Source organism: Seriola lalandi, unplaced genomic scaffold (assembly GCF_002814215.2).
Source record: "Seriola lalandi dorsalis isolate HSWRI2012SDOR001 ecotype SW California unplaced genomic scaffold, Sedor1 jcf7180002053927, whole genome shotgun sequence".
In the NCBI taxonomy this organism is placed as follows: domain Eukaryota; kingdom Metazoa; phylum Chordata; class Actinopteri; order Carangiformes; family Carangidae; genus Seriola; species Seriola lalandi.
In genome coordinates, this window is record NW_019524480.1 from 129659 (window position 1) to 152605 (window position 22947).

The 22947-nt window shown below is 38.6% G+C and overlaps 2 protein-coding genes across 2 annotated transcripts; both read right to left on the minus strand.

Moving 5' to 3' along the window:
- Window positions 1–346: 346 nt before the first annotated feature.
- On the minus strand, window positions 347–7900 carry LOC111652135 (zona pellucida-like domain-containing protein 1). The gene is made up of 10 exons (XM_023402284.2): window positions 7783–7900; window positions 7175–7395; window positions 6574–6758; window positions 6399–6471; window positions 6163–6260; window positions 4551–4631; window positions 4059–4227; window positions 3863–3965; window positions 3034–3054; window positions 347–2867 (listed from the first exon to the last, which is right to left on the minus strand). The coding sequence occupies exons 1-10, from the start codon at window positions 7877–7879 to the stop codon at window positions 2731–2733; spliced, it is 1185 nt and encodes a 394-aa protein (XP_023258052.1). The 5' UTR covers window positions 7880–7900; the 3' UTR covers window positions 347–2730.
- Window positions 7901–10278: 2378 nt separating this feature from the next.
- On the minus strand, window positions 10279–17398 carry zpld1b (zona pellucida-like domain containing 1b). The gene is made up of 10 exons (XM_023402314.2): window positions 17116–17398; window positions 15536–15756; window positions 15237–15418; window positions 14777–14849; window positions 13897–13994; window positions 13459–13539; window positions 13060–13231; window positions 12863–12968; window positions 12122–12151; window positions 10279–11887 (listed from the first exon to the last, which is right to left on the minus strand). The coding sequence occupies exons 1-10, from the start codon at window positions 17252–17254 to the stop codon at window positions 11715–11717; spliced, it is 1275 nt and encodes a 424-aa protein (XP_023258082.1). The 5' UTR covers window positions 17255–17398; the 3' UTR covers window positions 10279–11714.
- Between the last annotated feature and the right edge of the window lie 5549 nt (window positions 17399–22947).

Here is a 22947-nt window from a genome sequence, read left to right on the forward strand (position 1 = left end):
TTAAGTTTTTCACATTTACCTGCCTTGAACCCATATCAGCTATTTTTTTTTTTTTTTTTTTTTTTGGCACATTAGCACATCACATCAGCCTATTAGCACAACTGTCACACTGTCACAGTTTATTCAAAGTCATCATATTCCATGAGTCTTATTGTTCATATGCCTGCCCTAAATTACAGCTGGTCCATCAATTTTTCATGATTTTGCTGTCCACTAAAGCTAATGTATAGCCCACAGAAAGACTCATATGCATATTAATTAGAATTTAAATGACAGGACAATTACTCTTTCAGCTGAGGCCAAAAACCGACCAAAACGTTGAGGCTGATAAAAAAAATAAAAAAAAAGACCACAGTTTCATCCTCATATAGAGATTTCATGCCTTTTGCAGAAAATAGTCTGAAATAAACAGTTTTAATAGCAGCAATACAAGTGCTGCGTACAAAGATGTATCACAACATGAGTTGACTTTAAATATGATAAGATACAATAAATATGCACTGTCAGGAGCAACATGCAGCAACTGCAATACAAATTTCTAGCTGCTCTTCACTCCGTTTCCCCCACGGCTATTAACATTTTAGAGGGCAAAGCAGCTGGATCCAAAGGTTAATGTCCACACCATTAGAGAGCAACAGAGCATGCGTTTATCCCTGTTTTTTTAATTAAATTACAGGGAACTCACAAAGGGTGATTTGTCCACAACATACAGTTACTGCAGTCCTAATGGAGCACTAACTTCCAGCTCAGCTGATTTATCCCCCTTATTTTTCAAAGTGGGTCGTCTTGTCGTGGAGTTTGTCATGGCCTACTTAACAAGACAGGAACTTGTAATTAGATCATTTGTCAAGCCAGCTGATTGCTTTGCTTGTTCATTTTAGGTTGTACATGAGGAGACATCCCGCTTTTCACTGGGTCACTCAGAAAAACATCAATCTTACCTTCTCATGACCACATAAACCAGAAATACAGGCAGCCCATGAACTTTCCAACCCTTCAGACGGCTGATACAACTTAGCTTTGAGGAGAAATACGCAAAAGAAAAAAAAAGTCCTGATCCTGATTGGAAACTGATATCTTGATTCTCATGCACTACATTTCTAGCTGCTGACCTATCCACAACATGAATTAATTAAACGCACTGTGGGCAGGTACACAGTTGAGAGAGTGCTGAAAATATCAGATTTAAAAAAATGGTGATTAGACACCCTCTAGTGGAGGATCATTACAAAAACATCACTCCATAAACCTCAACACAAACTTTCATAAGTCCTCTGTGCTTCTACAGCAAAGTACACCAAACCTCAAAGTGAAGGAATCTCCAGGAAGTATGAATTTGAAACACTGATATTCATATTGAACAGCTCCACTTTTTGTACAATCTGTATTCCTTCAGTTATAAAACAACACAGAAGTGTGTGTTCCAGTTATACTCAGACTGATGAATTAATCCTTTTCATTTCCTTTAAATCCCCAGACTGAACTGTAGATAACCAAAGCCTTCTTGTATGTTTGTTTCATGTGGACTGTGAAATGCTCTCTAACATATAGGGTTGTAGCATGGAGCATGTGGAGTGTCTGCTGTTGGAAGACATAACCCTCTTGTTTCATATCCTGCAAGTTTTAATAGTAATGATGCATGCGTGACAAGAAAATAATGGCACAAATATACACAGCAGCATACAAACTTTCTCAGAAAAGTTGCCACAGTATATTATACATTAGTACAAGGATAACAACTAAGTAAATTCCCCTGATATTATGCAGGCTTGAAAACCTCATACATAACAAGTAAATTCTGTAAATAAACAACTAAATTTACCTGCTCATTCTTTTGGTATCATTACATTTAATACGATACCTTTTTTTTTTTCTTTTTTACAGTAAACCATGTCGTCAGTATGACCAGCAGAATGCAGGGCAATGTCACACTCATTTTACATCTAAAATTTAATTAATTACAGACATGTTTCTACATACATCATGCAACATGTCACAAAATAAAGTATGCTGCTTGTAAAACCATCACAAGTAGAAACTGTTACAGTGTGAGCAATCCTCCATCTATGTCATTCAGGTTCATGTTTATTCATGGACTGCATGTCAAATAAACAAGAAGTCTGAGTACTTGAATCAAAGAATATTTACATGCTGACAGTAAACCAAATTTAATGTGAGACAAAAATGCAAATATTCTAATATATAACCATCATTTTACGTGCTTTGCAAAGTTATAGGAATAGTTCAACATTGTGGAAATTGTGCATTTTTGTTTTCTTGACAAAAGTCATTTGAGAAGATTGATGCCACCTTCATGACTGTTGTATCTTAAGTCTCAGTAATTAACATCCTGTATCTTGTTTTCTTAATCCATTCCCAAAATGTGAAACTTTTCTTTAAGATGACAGCTCAATTTCTCTCTTTCTTTCTCTCTTTCTTTCTTTCTTTCTTTCTTTCTTTCTTTCTTTCTTTCTTTCTTTCTTTCTTTCTTTCTTTCTTTCTTTCCACCACAATACCACCATTATTGAGACTTCACCTTCCATAACTTGTAAGAGTCTGTGAAGGATTGGAAAGAAACATTAAGTGCTCTAATCAATAGTCTGGTTTAGTACAGCAGAGTCCTACATACATTCATTATGCACCTCCACCAGTATGTGAATGTCATACTGTCAAACTCATTATGTCATTTAGCCTGTGCTGACCCCTGTTTATCAACGTTGCGGGCTGCTGCTAGCTTAGCTGCTTCAGTTTTCGATAAAAAGATGCCGCCATCAAAATGGCTGCCAGCCCTATCACAATGAGGACGGCCACGGCAATTCCCAGGCCAACAGACGCGCCCATGCCATCAGACTGGCCACCAGACAGCGCTGTGCACAAATGAGAGTGACACCATTTATTTCAACAGACAAAATAGAAGACGTTATGACTTGATGCAGATAAGAAATGTTTTTTCATTTCTGTAGGAATCGAATTAGAAGAAACTTTGTGAATGGCTGATCTCATGGCAGTCAAGTGAGTAAATAACATACTTACCCTCTTCTTTGGAGAGAATGGCTGCAAGGAAGACAGAAACAGTCAGTATTTCATTATGAGTGATATTCTCATTTCATATATTCATATTTTGGATATTATTATTAGAGATTAAAAGCAAAAAAGAAAAGTCGGAGACATGTGATGAGTCGCGTAAAACTACACATTTGTTGAAACTATTACACACTATTATACAGGTGCCTGATCATTAAAAAAAAAAAAAAGTTTAAAGACAGGAGTCAGGCTATTTTTCTAACCTTTCTGTAAACTGTCATATCTGTGTGTTAAGTATGAAGAAACAGCCTGCACAGTTAGCTTAGCTTAGCATTAAGACTGGGGACAAAAGGCCTACCGACACCCCCATGTGAAACCACAACTTTGCCTCGGTAACTCTGTACTTTAACCCTCGTATTCAACATTTATACTACTACTGATTTTTGCATAGATTAATCAAACAAGATGATAATGTGTTGATCATGGAGGAGGAAGGTTTGCTGTTTCCTCCTGTTGCTTTTTATACTGAGCCAAGCTAGCCGGCTGTTACCTTTAACTTCCATTTTAGCTGACAGATATGAGAGTGGTGTCAATCTTTTCATCCATCTCTCAGCAAGAAAGTGAATAAGCACATTTCTCAAAATGTCAAACTTAAGTTTTGTAGATCACAGCCACCCGAGTGATGTTTGTATAGAGGTACATAATGTCATGTCAGTGGTTTCAATGAGGAAGATCTCTGTTAGAAAGAAGCATTGCCTTGTTAAAGCTACAGGGAGCCATCACCACAGTGTAGGGATCATTTGTCTGACTCTACTTTGCACAAAAAGAAGGTACATACGGTTCTCTGTCTTGGCCCTTATAGCCACTGTGAGCACAGACGGCTCAGTGATGCTCTCCTGGACGACAGTGGTCTCCACACTCCTCCTCTTCCTGTTGCATTGCTGTGGATCAGACCAGTTGGAGACACATGAGTTGACGAGGATCTGGCTGGAGCTGGAGATTTGGGTTTGAAATACATGCGGAGGCCTTCGTACCTTGAAGGTGCTGCAAGTGCTTCTCTCGCAGAGCCGGGTAATGCAGTGCAGATAGTAGGTGGAGATGGTCTCATTCTGCTGCTCAATGAAGCGGAACGCAGGGAAGTGGAAGCGGGCCTGTTGGCTATCCCCGTTTTCCAGCATGGTGGTCAGCTGATCTATGGAGCACCTTTCAATAAAAGGCGAACCTCACAACTGCCCCATTTGCACATCACACGGATACATACAGGCAGTGTATTAATGATAGAAAGACAGGGAGACAAAATCTAGTCTAGGGCTCCCTTTGGATTTAGATGTAGCTCTGATTTACTTATTACATTGGAGGAGAGGGAAACCTGCAGATATGTGTAAAGATTTAAGTTTAAAGCTCGACTGCTGGACCGAGAAAACATTATCAGGCCTCGATGGACTGGAAGAAATTCACAAGTTACAAAAAGTAGGCAGCTCACACTTTTCTGCCAAAAAAAAGTATTAAGTGTTGTTCTGACTTACGAGACAAACAGGTTAAAGGAGGTGGAGTTTGTGGGCTGCGGAGACACTGAGGCGTAGCATCGGTCCAGAAGAACAAAGTACCTGTGGAGAAAGAATGAGGTCCCCAGCACCGAGTCAGAGACTCCAGGTCACAGGTGGAATCCTCAAATTTACAATCTATCAAGACAGAGTAATGTGGTTGGAGACTAGGAGGTCGAAAAGGTCTATTTATTTATCCATTCAATCAGGATTCTTATGCATTACCAACATCCAACACCTGTAATTATCAAACTGCCAAAAGAGAAATTTTAGACTTATTCCTCCTCACAGACTTCAGAATAAAAGATGTCCATCAAATTTGTTATGACTTAAAAACGCTTGAGGCTGATGGCGGTTTCCAGAGGTTGCTTAAGTTGGTCAGGAGCTTATCACAGATGACTGCAGTATGGAAACAGAGGTGATCACACACTAACTAAGACATGCCTTGGAGGGAATGTACAAAATATCAGGATGGTCATGATGAATAATAGATTAGCTGAAGTGAAGAATAAAGAATAAAGCTTCCCCTTCTCTCTTTCCCTGCTTCTCCATTGTCTGCATGTGTCAGTGTGATACTAAACTGTCCATATTATAGTATCTGATTTTTTTTTTTTTTTACTGCTTCAGTTGGGTTTTCCTTTTGTTCCCATTTTAGACAATTTCCCATCATTTCATCTTTATTTCTATATCCTCAAAAAGAAAAAGATTGATGTTAAATTCGTGTTAAATAGGCTACTACTGCAGATATTAAGGATTTCACACAAATAAAATGATATTAAAAAAATGTGCAGAATAACAAATCAATAAGTAAACTAGTATAGTATAGTAAACTATAAATGTGTCTTCTTCCTACCACTAAAATAAGAACTTCTTATCACTTCTTACGTCTGATCAGCAAAATACATTTAAACTATCAAAGTAAAAGAAAGAGGTCCTTTGTGAGTGATTTATCATTTTACAGTTATATTACAGTTACATTACTAAAACTGATGTATTAGTGTATAACCACCATTTACTGTAGTAGCTAGTCAATGTGGAATTTTAAATTCCTTATATAAAGTTTGGTATTTTAGTCCACTGGTTTTCAAGCTAGAGCTCGAGCCCTCCAAGGGTCTTAAGAGAAATCTGAGGGCTTGTGAAAATCTTTCAACTTTTATCTAATTTGCTTCTTTTTGTGAAGCATTGAATAATTTGACCTCTTTGGACCTCAAACTGTTCCTTACATGAAAGGGTGAATATCTCTTTTGTAGAACTGCTAACAAATTATAGACACATGAAACATGACAAAAGGTCACAACTCTGAGTTCACAACTTCTGGTTCATTCTTTATAATATAATAATATAATAATAATATTGTATTTCACAAGCTGATGTTTTTGTTGTAATGTTGTGATGTAAATTTGTATCTAGAGTTCATAATATGCGGAGTAAAAAGTACAACATTTCCCTCTGAAATGCAGTAGAGCAGTTGTATGCAGTACTTGAGTGAATGTACTTAGTTAATGTAATACTTCAAAGTTTGATAAATACAGCTCCCGGTCTGAAGCAGACAAAGAAAAAGCTGCAGATGTGATATAATGATAATGGTTCTTACTGTGATGTCAGGTTGGCTGCAACCACCTGCACGTAGATGTCTGTTCTCAGTTCGACACCCAGAGGTGGCATAGCGAGGGGCGTGGTGTAATTTTGATCCTGGCAGAGGAAGAGAAGAACAATTGAAAATTGAGATCCAAAATTATACAAGCTGTTACATAAAATTAATCTCCTAGAGTTACAATTTACATTGGCCCCAGGTGGAAATGAGTGTGTGAGACAGGTGTAAGGTGGCACCTGGTACAAGGCCATGCTGAGAGTACTGATGAAGCTCCCATTGTTGTCTTTCAGAGCAATGGAGGAGGATGACCTGCGAGGAGAAAAGGAATCAAACCGCGCTTCTCATGCAAGAGTGAAATGCAAGAGGTGTTGATGTATGTTTTCAACCCACATATTTTAACTGTGCACTTACACATCCACCTGGGTGTTGTTGATGAGGTACTCCAGTGGATAAGCACATGAGTAGTAATACTTGAGCTCTGCATTGTAGGTGATTGTCCCGATAGTGGGGTCAAAGGATCGTACCACCCCACTGACGTTGACGGTCTGGATGTTGGAGAAGTCTGAGAATATTCCGGTCCCTGGTGCGCTCGTGGTCTGAGGAATTATTTAAGAGAAACATAATTATTTAAGAAATAGTTAAATATAAATGGTGGCCAACGTCTCTCGGCACAGCAGGCAGCAGTGATGAAATCACAACAAGAAAGTGGAACAAGTCTCTTAACTTTCTCATTCCCCTCAGAAAGGAGGCTGGTGGGAGTGCGTCTATGTGTGTTACATGAAGTCAAGAGCGGAGTGATTCATCTTATTTGCTGTATTTCTGGCTGAAATCCTCTTATTTCTACCCTGAACGTTTTTCTTTTCCGCCTCCTCTTGCTGGGGCGAAGAACACGGTATTCAGACACCCTTTCAGTTTCCTTAATCTGCTCTAACCCTCCTCAGCTAAAGGTTAACAAGCTCCATGATCACAATCCCTCGAGACTTGAAATCAGGATACTTGATGCAATACTCACCAAGAAATTACTCCCGCAGGCGTTTCCTACTCTGATGGGGAAGCTGAATCTGACCACAGGAGGTGCCACCGAGGTGTCCAGCGTCCCCTGACAGTCCGTATTGTCCCGGATGCGGTTCAGGATTAGTAAGCTCGCGTTGTATCCGGTGTAGATAGCCGGGCAGATTTGGATAGCCAGCTCAATGGCAGATGTGCCACACACCACGGTAATATCAGTGTATTCTGATGACGATGAAGTTGACGTTATCATTGAAACATATTGAAATGATTTTCATTCATATGAATAGAATTTAGCAATTCAGAACCGAGCTCAACATACAAACTACACAATGTACAATTCATGGGCACATATTATAGTAAAGAAAAATACAATAAAAAAGGTAAAAGATTATATTTTAAAAAAATAGTTGCACCAGAACTAAATTGTTTAAACAAGTCTGTTTAAACATCTATGTTTCCGCTGTAAACTCTACCGAGTGTGCTAATTAAATATCTGGATGAAAACTAAAATCAATACGGCCTTCCTAAAGGTCTACATCTGAACTAAAATCAATACGACCCCTTCAGCCTGAAACCAGAATGTGAGACTGAAGGTCACAGTCATCTTACCTGGTCTTCTGGCAAACACTCCGCAGTCAGATACGCTGAGGGCCTCTCGGCCCGCAATACACAGGGAGGTCAAGATAAGGAAGTTGAATAAAGCCATCTCCCTGCTCTGGCCTCTGTGAAAAAGCTGAGGCAAACACAACAGATGTCAAACACAGCAAATCCTAAAAATAAAAAAAAAATCCAGCACAATGTAGAAGAAAAAAAATCCATTGAGGTAATTTTAATGTAAAAAAAATTAGATGCTTAATCCAGAGCTGTCAATCAAGGAAACTTTTCTGTTATCTTAGCCAGGATCTTACCTCCTCAGTCCCTTTGCTGGTTTAGGATAAGAGAGCAGTGGGCTGTTTTATATATGGTGAACACGAGCGCTGTGTGGTCACATCACTGTTTTAGGATTGGATGGAAACAGGGTCAATGTCACTTTGGTGGGGCTGTCTCAGTTTGTGTGAACAATTCAGTTTTTGTGGCTGAGGTACCGTGGTCCTTTCCTGGAGGCAAATGATGAAACCAAACACAGTGCCCTTCAAAGTTACATGCTTAAACAATGTCCATAAGGCTTTGTGACTCTGTGTGTGAAATGCAGCCCCCTTTGCCTACTAATATGAAACTTAATAAAGTAACGGTATGTATGGTTTCTATTCAGCTGGGACCTCACGCACAATAGAGGAAAGAGGCCCTGTTGTCTTCTGAGGTGTTTGTTGGTTTAATGTAACTGGGATGACCCTTAATTTGACAGATTGGCACAAAAGAGCTTTTGATGCTCGTAATTTAGTCACGTTACTGGCAGCAAACATTTTAGTCACACTGAAAACATGACTGACATTCATCATGTTTAAGCCGTGCGTAACTACAAGATCTATGTCAGACTATTTGTGCTTAAGAGTAAAACTGGAAATTCCCATTTATTTGGAGCATCATTTAAAATTGTGTTAATGTAGAAGTTTAACTGAAAGAAGATGATTGAAGGACAGTTAGAAACCTGATCTTGTCAGGTGAGCCACCTGGGAAGAGAAAGCTCTGATTGGGGTCAAGTTGGAGGATGGGCGTCTCCGACAACCTTTTGTCATACGCACGAAACTACACTGTCAAATGCAGGACACGTTGTTATTGTCATGATGTGTGCTCTTAAATATGCTGAGAGACGTTCTGACCTCTCGCCCACACCCACCCACATATATGTGTTCCTCAAGGTCTTTACAAAATAAGTTTTCTTTGCTCTTGACTCACCTGAACTTGGCTTCAACTTTCAAAGCCAAATCCCAGCCTCATTTCCATGGGGGGGTGGGGGGTTTAATCAATTATCACTGATAGTAAACTGAGAGGGGGGATGATTGCATTGTGATGCTGAATACATCACAAAATGGCTGTTGAAATGAGGGATTAGGGTGATAAAGAGCAGTGAATGCAACAGAGCCGCGCGGGTCACAAAAACAACCGCAGAGGCAGACACGTGATACTCAGCTGCCGCCAACAGACATTTATATAGGTCATCGGAAAAGAAAATCAATACGGCAAAAATTGAAAGATTAATTCTGGCAGTGATCAAATGAGCTCTGGCAGTGCCTGGTATTTTGTTCATTTTCCTGGAGACTGGACACCCACGAGGCCACGACATTTGGAAAACTTTCACAGATAAGACCAAAGAAAAGTTGTATATACAAATTATTTTCATGAGCTAAATTTGTGGATATGCATTTTTCAGATGAGCCACCAAGTTTTTCAGTGGTACATTTAGTTTATGAACTAGAAGATTTCCTCCACCCATTAAGGTACAACTCAGTTAATGAGAAAAATTCACAATCACCACGTGTTTTTCACTCGACAGCAAAGATCTGCTTAACAAAAATGGTGAATAGGTCAATTATACAATTTTCAGACACATCTTTAAATCCACGAAACCAGTCGTGATTTCAATATAAGAGTTCAGTTCAGTGGGATTGTTCTTGACCTTCGAAACAACAGCTGATAAAACAACTTCAACTCAAGGTCTACTTACTCTATTCAAGAGCTTTCAAACGTTTGACTTTTGATTTCAAATCTTTGACGTTCCTAAACAAGAGGACCAAGTTGAGATCCTTTTTTTCAACTGATCTTGATTTCTTTTAAAATACCTGTTTAGAGGAAAAGTTTAACATTTTGGGAAATATTAGCTTCTTGTTCAGAGTTAGATGAGAGAATTGACTTCACTCTTGTATCTTTGTGATAAATATGTAGCAACAGCGAGGACAGTTTTGCATAAAGGCTGTAGAAAGAGAGAAACAGCTAAGTTGGCTCTGTCCAAAAGCTAACCAGATTTGCCTCACCAATTAGCATGTTAGCATGGTATAACTGTTGTAACCCTCTGTAGAACCACAACTTCCTGTTTTTACACTTTGGAGATTCATAGCCAGCGTACAGTCACCAGAGTGGTGTCAATCTTCTAATCGAAAATTCCTTAACATGTTCAAATATTCTTTAATAAAGTTTACATGTTTTACAAAGTGTTTTACAGCCAGATAAAAAGAATGTACATACCCTAAACATATTTCTCAAACTTCTCAAAGCTTGAAACTGAATTAAAACATACAACAATAAATCAACTTTCTTGTTTTGTTTTTAAACACTGCATAATGCTTATTTGTTGTTTTATTATTGTACAAGGTTATACTACTACAAACAGCTATACATTTTGACATTAAAACAAAAAACACACAAAACATATATTTTGATTTCACACTAATTTTGCTTTTTTCATTAACTCATGGTGTAAAAGGAAATGTAAAAAACTGTTGTTTGTTGAACTGTTATTGACGAAACAATATGATGAGGTATTGAAGGTAATAAATATACAAGACCTAAAACAATACAATATGAATTTAATAATGTGTGTATAGAGGAAAGCACACATGCACACTGTAACAGCCACACAATAGAAACACATGCAAAGTGTCGGTGTGTTTAAGTCTATGTAACCCAACATACTGTCAGTAGTAGTAGTGAGTAGAATTTTATAATACAGGGCATTAAATTACAGTGTAATTTCATTGTATGAATGAGGTACAAACAATACTGATCAGTTGCTACTGATTTTTAAATGTAGGTACAGTGGAAGAAAACAAGACTCTGTGGAACATGGAACAACAATTGAGCATTTTAGCGGAAAGGAGAAATACATTATTACATTAAGTGTCTCTGTAAATACTAGGCACCCACAGGGAAACAAAACTGAACTTGGGGAAAATGACAAGACTTTTAAAGTATATGTAATAAAGACAGAACAGCTGCACATTATACTGCAGTCCACAGTCCTTATCCTTACTCTGTGATGAAAAATACAAATTGTAGTTTCTCTCATTAACAGTCATTATTGTAATGTGTAGCTGTTTCCTGCTCTCTAGAATAATGAATTTCTACTTTCCTCTAAAACGTCCAATTATTACTTCTCAGTGTAATATTATTCAACTTGTTTTATTTCATTTGGATATGTAATTTATCAACATTTCCTCTTTTTCACACTCATTTTTCACCTTTTTATTGTTGTCATTCTTTTAGATATGTTCCACTTTCCACTCTGTTTTTTTTTATCATCTAGGAATAGTGTATACTCTAGGGACACATTCACACATTTGTGCATTATGCTTACTCTGTGTCATGGAGATTGTACCTATTTTGTATCTAGCCTGTATGCAGCTGTATGTAGCACTTGTGCCCAACACAAATATCCCCACAGCGACAATAAAGTATATCTTATCTTATCTTAACTTAACTATCTTATCTTACTCTCTTGTTACCCAATGTCATGTTTTCTTCTACTGTACCTACATTTCAGTACAAGTAGGAACTGATAAGCATCTTATTTTAAACTACCTGACTCGTACAATAAAATTACCCTGTAAATCATGGGCTGTAACAGAAGGTATTACTCAAAGATTTTATTTCATACAGATGTTTATTCATTTAAAGCTGGGGTTCCAAACACCTGAGACCGTGGACGCTGGGAGGCGGGACTTCTGCAGGAGGTGAAGTGACAGCAGGACGAAGCCCACGCTGACTCCACCCAGGATAACCACACCTGAGATCAGAGCACTGGTCACAGGGTTCATTGTATGGAAGGAGTCTCCAGATGCTGGTGGGTGGAAAGATGAACAAAAGCAGAAGCTTAAAACAGACATGTTGTTTGACGTGGGTTTAATATGACCTGAGCTCTTTTTTACTTTTTTTTCTTTTTTTAGAAAAAGAAATGACACCTTTGTGTTACTGCCTTCAATCATCCATTTCCATAGGAGGTATCTGCTAGCTTTAGTCACAGATGATATTTTAAACCTTTTTATGTTTCGTAACATTGCGGAAGGGAGCTTACCAAGTTGGGAGTTGTTCACAGGAGTTTCATCTGAAAGATAATTTCAAAAGTGTTTATTAGAGTCATTTCTACAGCTCTGTGGATTCACTGTTCTATCTATCTAACTTAACGGGGCTGTCTGTTAAATAAGAAGATACAGCAAGCAGCTGGTTAGCTTAGCTTAGCATAAAGACTAGAAATACAGACTGTGTCCAAAACTAAGAAAATCAGATCATTTGCTTATTAACATATTGAAATAATAAAAAATGTCCCCAGCAGTGGAAAGCAATGCCAATGTTATCTCTTTTTGTTTTGTTTTTCTGTTTTGCTTCTATCACTTCTTTGAAGTTAGAATGCTATCCAGCTAGCCCCCTCCCCAGTCAGACTGTCTCTTCACTTTCCAATACTGAGTCACTTTAGCATCCAGTCTGCCATGAAGAAGTAACACTACCTCTTATGTTGTAAACACAACAATGGCTGAAGCTCTCTTCAAGACTGGTAAGTAAACAGCTAATGTTGGCTTACAAATAGCTATTTCAAGTGCAACAGTTACAATGTCACTGTGCCTGACCAACCACAATATGACAGTTTTACTCTTTGTGGGGTTTTTTGTACATATTAAAAAAAGCAAAGCAGCTGCTGGATGTAGCTTCACATTTTACAGACAAACTAAGAGTGGTATCTAACTCTCAGCAAGAAAGTGAATAATTGTATCTCCAAAATGTCTGAATATTATTTTATGAGGCAGTTTATCCTTCATACCACTCCTGGTGATGATTGGTCCAGCGGTGATGACGGCATTCCCAGATGCAGCCGGTCGGGAATCAAGGCTCTCCTCTCCATCCCGCCTGCGCCGTCGCCCACAAATCTGCCAATCACATCATCAGATTGCAGTCCTCATTAAGGTCAGGAGACACACAGGAAGTCCAAATACTGAGATTCATGATTTTTACACCTACTGGCATGAGCATTATGCAGTCGTCTGCCCGGCAAAGCTTGGTGACGCAGTGTAAAAACACGGTCGACATCTTCTGGTGTCTGTGTTTAACAAAACGGAAAACCTCAAAGGAGAAACGGCCCATCTGACTCTTCCCATTCTCGAAAACCGTCGTCTGCGGGTCTTTATAGCAGCTGTGTGAAAAGAGACAGATACACACACACACACATACATGAACATATGTATTACATGCACACTGTGAAATTGACAGATTTGATGTCTGTATGCATGCTTAAGCGCTCACTGAGAAGAAAAAAAGTGGCATTCATGAGGATAAGCCATTTGGAGGACCAGAATAGCTAATGACTCCCTTTTGTGGTTTATCAAGTCATTATCGTGAGGGGAGAAAAAGCAAGATTACCCAAAGAAAAGGTCATAGCGGAGTTCATCATTAGGATTCCCTGAGGGGGTTGTGTAACAGTAGTCCATCAAGATGTTCCACCTGCGGAGGGACAAAACTGTAAGATGGGATGAAGGATAGAGATCTAACTGCCCATGGGAAAATACAAACCAGGCTTTTTCTGCTGCAAGCTGGCGCCTTCACTTAGAATAATAACATAATGGCATGATGAATGTAGGAAAACATAGAACATAGAACAAAACATAAGGACTAATTCTGTATAAATGACGATGGGAAAGATGCTGTGATTAACAAAAACATCATCCCTGCGTCACTGAAGATGTTGTTGTAACAGCAAAATATCTGCCGCGTGAGCGAAATTTCTGTACAGATTCATGTCGTTTGAAAGTTAGGAGAAAATCAAAGTTCAGTAGTGAATGATCAGACGTTATCTGGTACCGTTTGTCTAAGTTTGTGGCTTTCACAGCAGCAAATACTCTGGTTTTCAGAGCCAGTCCAGCCATGGGAATAGAGAGAGGCTGATTGTATGTTGAATCCTGTGGAGAAAGAAAAAGCTTAAGTTTTCACTCAAAACATGAAGCTGGGAACTTGAAAGCAGCACAGTTCTGACATAATGAGCTTTAAGTAATAAAAGGCTGGTGGTATTCTAGATTTACGCTATTGTCAAACAAATTCAATGAAAGGAATGAAATCTACAACGTCTACCTCTCAATAGTTAATTACTTCCTTCCCTGTCTGCAGCACTCGGCCCCAAACCCACTAACATTTAAAAGCAGGTAACTATACTTTCATTTATAGAAAAAAACAGGAGAAAATAGTGCTGTTGTTTGTTGGGAACTATTTTCCATAGCGAATTAATACACATTTGATGCTCTTGTGAGTTTTAATGGCAGCAGGACAGGACAGTGTATGTGGGCTTGAGGCAAAGTGCCTATATGTTCACTCAGTTAATTGTTCTTTTTGGTCTTTTCAGGGGATTTGTTGACAGAAAAATATGAAATATCACCAGACTTATACCAGTAAATCTGGTCAAGAAATTGTCTGATTCATTAACAGGAAACACAAACATGATTCAAAGATCATGAACTCAATTTTCAACTCAATTTTCATTAATTTTTCATGAGAGTTGTTGACAATAAGAAACATATGAATTATTACCAGTCTTATAGGAATAAATCTGGTGAAATGATGATCCCAAAGATCATGAACTCAATTTCCTTCGAATATCCCTCTGAACCTTGTAATTAAAAGTTTCATAGTTTATGAATTGCAATGAAAGTGATAGTATATAACAAGCTGCCCATGGCGGTGAACTCACATTATACAGGATCATACTCAACGTGCTCACAAATGTACCGTTGCTGTCCTTGACAGATACAGCAGCAGAGGAGCTGTGAAGAGTTCAACACATTTATTTCAATGCTGTTTTTATCTTTTTAGTGTAGTTTGCTGTACTTGACATTGTTCAACATTTTGAAAACAGGGGTTGATGATGTAAAGTTATATTATATTTATTTTATAGTATTTACGTGACTGAAAGACAGTTGAGCAACTAAGTCCTTAGAAATGTGTATATCCTAAAATTAAAGATTCTCACAATATTATAACATACAAACCCACTCAGGCTTTTAAACGAGGGGATTTACTTCAACACAGTTTAGGAAAACAATGAACAGCGCTCTTGATTAAATAAATAAAACTAAACATCAAATCCACTGAGTAACTCCTGGAAGGTCAAACTCTCTTTTGGACACAGAGATTTTTTGGCAACAACTTACGATGCCAGCTGTGAGTTATTGACCAGGTACTCCAGCGGGTAGCTGCAGCTGAATTTATACAACAAACCGGGCAGGTAGCTGATTATAGATGCCGGGTCAGGGGTGTCGATGTAGCCTGAGACATTCCCAATTTGCACCAGAGACATGTTCCCATAGGCATTGGCACCGTACGCTGTGCTGACCTGCAGAGAGAAACATTTCAGACAGCCACTTTGTTTTCTCACAAGTCAATAAACAACATTACGAAGTTACCCAGTATACATATTAACGGCATGTTCTGGTGTTTGTGTATTCTTTACCACCAAGCTGTTACCGCAGGCCTCCAGAGTGCTGAGGCTGATGCTGAACAGGACAGCTGTGGGGAAGGTGTTGTTGTTAATGAAGCCTCGGCATTGGGCGTCACCGTGGCGACCGTTCAGGGCCAAATCTGCGTCAGTGTAGCCGGAGAAAAGCACCGGGCAGAAGTTGATCTTCAAGGTGATGGTTTGAACCCCACAGTACACACTGATGTCCCGCTCACCTGCAGGAACGGAGAGGAAGGAAGGTCAGTTGCCATAGGTACCCTGGACAATTAGCCCTGCTTATTTACCATCACACCAGTATTCACCTGCCATTCAGGTATCAAATAGTGTCTGATTAGATGGTGGGAATGAAATCCCAAAGCCTATATTTATCACTCAGTTCTCCACTTCGTGTGAACAGTAAGACCCACTTACCCAGCAACTTACTCACACCAAAGTGTAAAAGTAACATTTAAAGAGCAAGTCTCAAGTGATAACATGATTAATCATATGTATGCTCAGAGCACAAATAGCTAATCAGAGACAACAATTTACCCTACTTCTACCATATTGTTCATTCTTTTACCTCTGGGAGATATGCTTTTATTTTTTAAAAAAAAGTAAAATGTGTTTGTGTAAAACTGTTAATATCCTTGCCACCATGTCTGAAATGGAAGCAAGAGAAATATAAAACTGGAGCGGGAAAGAAATACTGCAGCTGGTTTTCATCATAAAACAAGTGCAGACAATATAGGTGCATGGAAACTGATCAGCCAAACCAGTATTGATTTATTTGTGCTGCAGCCATCTGGGATCTGCTCTGAACCAACTTAATAGACCTATCTTAAATCTAAGAATATTTTCAAGTAGTAAAATAATTAATATAATTAATTATAATAATTTTATATAATTTTAATAAACTTTTAGCAGCTTGATGAAAAGAGGCCCAGGACTCTTAGCTTTGAAGGAGCAAGCTGACTCATTTAAAACAAGACTTCATTAGTCATATAGTAGTATTAGTAGTAGACAATGAAAACTAGTACACACTTCTCAGGATAAGAGTTTCTCCTTATCCATGAAGAGTTTACATTATTCTGTCTACCCTCTGAAGAGAGGTGGAGGAAGTATTCAGAATCTTTACTTATGCGTAAATACAAAGTACCAATGCCACAATGTAGAAATCCATAAAAAATAAAAGCCATGCATTGCAAATTTACTTAAGGGTATTATCAGAAAAATGTATTCAAAGTATCAAAAATAGTACTCATCATACAGAATCATCTTTTAAATGAGTGTTTCAACATCGATGCATTCAATATATAAGCATAAAATAATTGCAGCAAAGCCTTGTGGAGCCAGTTTGATAGTTAAATGTAAAATCAAGTAATCACACTTTATGAATTTATGTTTTAAAGTAAAATGCTGCATGTATCACATCACTACAGGGAGGTTATGTGCACAGCATGTGCCAAAATACCAGAGCAAGCTGTTTCCAACACTTACCACTATTGACAGAAGCATTATGTTCAATATCTGCATTCAGAATGTAAAATGCAAAGAATATACAGTCTGAAAAGAGTTATATGTAGTCCTCTCACCCGGAAACCTGCTGTGGTAGTTGGCGTCACAGTTGTATCCATTAAACTGTGAGGAAACTGAAGAAGCGTTACTCATCAGCAGGAGGATAAAGAGCACTCGTGTCATTTCAGCACCTAAGAGAGGTTTGCTCACTGTCATCTTCAGAAGGTCAACATTGCATTAACCACATTCCTCAGGTATGTGTTAAAAAACGGCACTTATCTCAAAATTAGATGTTTGAAAACAGTGCTCCCCTGCCTCGCCTGCTGCACACTCTGACCTCTATCAAAGTAGTACAACCTTCTTTCCCCAGATCCCCCAATCCTTCTTATTCTGCTCCCTCTGCCCCCTTATACCTCAGTCGCTCATGTTGTCCCAAAACCTCTATTAGCCAACCCCTTTTAAAGTGAGGTCACCCCTCTTTCCAGCTCATTTCATCCCACTCCCCTCTCTCTACCGTCACTTCTATTTTTTCTACACTTGTTTACCTGTTTCCTGCCTTTTCCAAAGTAATTGTTTGGAACTCCTCTTAGCCTGGTTTGTGACGAGAGAAAAGTTCAACATTGTGCTGTGTAGTTTTGGTGGCATCAAGGGCCTAAACTAAACACAATGTCAGCCTTAGGTTTATCTGTTGTGGGTGCGAAGATGAAAAAGATAGAGGATCTCTTTATCCAAACACTTCAACAAAAACCCGCTGCAGTGCAGAACATGGGAAACTCCGTCAGATCTGAATGGCCTGGACAAATCTTTTCACATTGCCCAGAAACCCGAGCGTACTTGGAGGGTTCCCACTCATCTCTCCTCAGTCTGATCTCCGTCTGTCAGCTTGCACAAACGGTGGGCCTCAGCAGGGGGGGGCCCTGCCCGGGAATTAAGCTGTCATCGGCTGCCGCTGCAGCCCACATTCACATGAACATAAAAGTCAACTCATGTCTGATGCAGGGCTGTGTGTGGGTAATTTTGATGCACAAGGCATCACTTAGAGTAAAGGTATTCAGTGATGTATACAGCTACAGTGTGGTGTGTTCAGCCTTACAGAAGGTAAAATCTGTTGAGTCTGTTTTATACAATTTTAACCTTGATGTTACTGCTGTCCATCTAACCAAAGACGAGTTACATTAATGTTCAACTTGTATCAGAACAGAGAACGTCTTCATCTTCTACAGATTTAAAGTTCTTTGACCTCTAAACTGATCTGTAAAGTTAAAGAGGTGTAAAGTGTGATGCTGGGGCCTTTTTTTCACTGTCAACACTGCAGCCTCCAAAATGACCATAGAATTAAAACAGTTTGAACACAAACTGAACATTATAATCTCCATAAAGGTGGAATTTATTATAGAGCTGCTGTATTTGACTGTGTTAGCTTTAGCTAGGTATCCTTAATATACTACCAAATAGGTGTAAATCACATAAAAAGACCAAAGTCCATCTCCTAATACTTGCAGAATAAATGCTAAATACTTGCGACCGCACTCAGTCCATTGGCTACCACTGTAGACATTAATCTTTAAAAATCAATCACCAATATAACAGTTTCATTTTTAAAAGGGCAAAAATAAATCCTTAAACAGCTCTGCTCTGTAGTTTTTAGCAAACATTACTCATACAGGTGTAAATAGAGCATATGTAAGGGACTATTTCCAGTTGTGGATTAATACACATTTGGTGCTCTAATGAGTGAGTACAGGATGGCGTATAGGGGACCGGTTAAAGTAAACGACAGTTTGTCACAGGGAAGGAATATGTCGCCCAGTGTGACCCTTTGCTGTGTATTTGCAGGTAATCTTTTACTGTGGGATCAATTCATCTCGATGTTTTCATGCAATTTGTTAATGAGATGAAAAAAATATAGACCAGTGGCAGATTTATCTTTTAAAGTACTGGAGTTTTTTTTTTTTCTAACCTGCTGTTAGAAAATAATGAGATTATGAGCAAGGCCCCAAGAAGAAATTAATGCAATTTCTGTGTCACTGACTTGTGGTTTCAATCAATAAAAGTCTAGTTTGTATTTCTCTGGCTGATGACAGAACCTCCAACTTATGTTCTATTTTTGGTTTCTTTCTTCACCAGAAAGTCAGAATATACCAAGCAGCAAATACAAACACTGCCTGTTTTGATTGGGTGCACTCACAACAATTTCAACACAAGGTTCATTTAGCAGCTTTTCTGGAGCTGTCAGCCATATCAAATGATATTCTTCAGCAGACAGAGTTTGACTATTTGTCATGAAATTTTAGATGTACAGATTCAAATATTTCTGTGCACCACTGTCTTCATGTGTTTCTCTGTGCATATACACTAAGTAACCAGATGTGGAATTATTCAAAAGGTCCCACGGCTCTTTTTTGCCGTGGGGATCACCTACAAGGTTAAGGAGGCCCTGCGTTCCCATCTCAGTTGTTTTGAAGCTTAACTCTAATCTTCTGTTTGGGGTTCCTTCACATCAGATTCACACTTAACGACTTTGCCTAATTTCAGGACAACTGCAGATAAAATTTTTGAACTGATGTCATGTATCAGAAGTGTACAACAAAAGATGACACCTTACTTCCATGGTCTGACTATCGAAGCTTCATTATTCCCTCTGGCACCAAGAACCCAACCAATACTCCAGAGCTGTTGACTGGTTAGTTGGTAACTGAAAAACCCTTCAAGTCATTTTCTGAATCAGAAAATATCAAAAACTGACTTGTTCCAGCCCTTCAAATGTAAATACAGTATTTGCTTGTTTCCCAGTTTTCAATATAATAAAATCAACATCTTTGAGTTTGTGACTCAACAAAAGCAATGTGAACTTGGGCCTCAAGAAAGAATGGTTGGCATTTTTAAACATTATATTTTTTCTGACATTTTATTGATAAATGAATTGGATATTTTAAAAAAAATTCTGATATATTGATTATGAAAAGCATTATTGGCTGCCGCTCTACATTACAATACATTAGGGGTTACAGGGAGGTTCTCTAGGGTAACTGGTGCAATGACAATGATTCATGGCTGTGGTTCACAAACTTTTTCATATGAAGGACCCCTAAACTGACACAAATTAGAACATGGACCCCCATTTCATTTTGTACCAGGGTCCTCCGTCAGATAACATTTTTGCCTTTAGATGTTTCATTAGAGAAAGCGTTTAAACCCATGACCCAAATAGTCATACATTCTGTCACTGTGTTACTTAAGGATGGAATTATAGTGAAAATAAATTATTCCCCTTTTCACTGAGAACCCCCTGGAACCCCCTCAAGGACTCTTGGGGGCCCCTAAGAAACACTGTTTCATGGTCATTGCTTTATTTTATGGCCTTCATCAATTGTGAAGACCCAGTTTGTGGCAAAGTGAAGGATTATTATTATTATTGAAAAAAAAGTGGATGGAATTTGCAATTATTATTATTTTTTTGTACATACAGTGGTGATCACAGGAGCCCAAATGGGTAAGTCATGTCGACAAAACACAAGGGTTGAAAATCGAACCACATTTAATAAGTAAATATATATCAGTGTTTTGAGCTGCAGTCACATTGTTTCTGTCTTTGAGGGGGAAAAAATCTGGAACATTTTACACATTCAGAGATATTTATGAGCACATCAGAACATTATATGTTGGATTATTGTTCCCTCCCCACCAATGGCAGAGTTGCCCTCATCCAACACATCTCCTGTGCGTCACTGTGTTCAGACTCATCCTGGCCTTTGGCCTCATGTGTCAGTCTCAGATCCGCACTTGGGGCCGTTCAGGCACCTGCTGGCCCTGCAGAGCCCTGGGAAACACAGCTGGCTGTAGGTATTTGCTATTCACTCCTGCTCACCTGCCCCTCTGATGAGGTAGGGCTGAAATCAAATATGAAGCTCTTACAAGCAGACAAGTCCCATTGAGAGCAGACGGGATCAGATGGCCATATATACATGAAATGAATACATATGCTGAACCCATTGCTATCCTGCTTATTTTACAAATCCCACCCAGCAAATGACCTATTTAGCCACTGTATAGCCACGTTCTCCACTTCTGTGCTTGTGTTTCAGTCACATGACTTTCTTTAAGATATAAAGTTAGACTGGAAATCATACACACACACACACACACACACACACACATGATTCCAAAACAATGTTCAGCGTGCTGTGTACCCTGTTACTTTTCTTCATTATCATTTTCATTAAACATAACCTTTTAATTTGGCATTAAAATAATAACAAAAAGGCAGCTGCTGTCTTTCACCTTATGCTAGACCTTATCTACCAGCTGTAATGTTGCAGGAAAGCTGTCTTTATCTTAAGTTATAATACCACGCGTCTCTGTGCAACTCTCTGGAGCTTTGTGAATGTGTCCTGCAGGTCGTCGACTTTAATGGCGCAGGACCAACCGCCACACTCAGATCTGCCTGATATAGCCGTCTTTATCTGATCAACCTGAAACATCCAGACTCAACAAACAGACATCTAAATCACACAATCTGGGCTGCATCACAAAACCCGTGAGAGTGCGGCTGTAATCTGACGCTCCAGTTTTATCACAGGCAGGAAAGTGGAGCCCTCATCAAAGGCCCTGCTGCGATTTGATCCTCAGTGAGTAATGTTTCGAAAAGTCAGAAAACACTTCTTTTTTTCTATCTTTTTTTTTTTTTTTTACCACAGCAGAAGAGCATATTTATAATGCATGTGGGTAAAAATATTGTTTATTTCTCGCCACAGATGATATTCGTATCATAGACTTAAGTGGTGCACATAAATTTGAAAAAAATGAAGTAAATAGTAAATATAAGAATTTAATTTATAATGCACTACTGATGCAGGTTAATAAAAGAAAAAAGAGTTTCTCAAGGCGATCTCTTCTGAAATCAAAAATAAATGAACCACCATTGTTTTTGAAGTGTGTATATGTTTGCAGAGGCGTCTGCCTGTGCCTTTTGTTGGGCTGAAAAGCTGTGAAAATTCCCAGGTGAGAAGGGAAAAAACAACAGGCTCACTTATTGTTTATGTATGAAACCCAACCCTTTATTAAGAGAACAACATGTGAGGAGAACTGCTTTTCAATACCGTGACCTTGTCAAAGAGGTTTTGTGGCCACATAACTGGACTGAAGAATCCAAGAGAATAAGGCAAATGTCTTTGTTTGTGTAGACTAATAAAAACTCAAATTAACACTTTATTTTTTACTGTTTATAAGACTCATAAATCAGGCCAAGACCTCACGTGTTGCTGCCTCAAAATACTAGATTAGTCAACTGAGATTACAGTTAATACGTTGGCAGCTGTGATTTCAGACTGAGCTGGGTGTAAATCAGTGGTGAGGCAGTAAAACAAAGCCTCAGACTGGGGAAGAACTAAATGATTTTACTTCAGATTTTACTTATTTGTCCAGGATTTTCACATAGTAAGTCAAAAACTGAGATTCAGCTACATTAAAACCTAAAGTATCATAGTTCTGGCTGATAACATATAGGGGAGAATTGTGGTAGACTTCATGTTTGGAGATAATCATGGCATTGTGCTGCCCCCCTGTGGTCTTTGTCTTTCTTTAAAATTTGAATGCTTGACATTTTCATGTTCATATTACCTGTTGAAATAAACAATGAACTACTTCGCTTTAAGCATATTAAAGTGCAACTTACACATTTTACTTAAGTAAATGACTTGTAGTTGACAGTATGCCTCAACATATCCACTGAACTTTTCAGCGAGAACTAAAAGCTACACACTACTTGTTAAATTCTTGACGTTTTTATCCTGTAGACTGAAGTGTGCTGTTTTAAAGGCAGTTGTTTGCCATTATTTTGGCCTCCACTAAATCATTTTGGGAAATCTCAGGGTGATTTATCCCTTCAACAGTTTAGCTGCTAAAAGGAA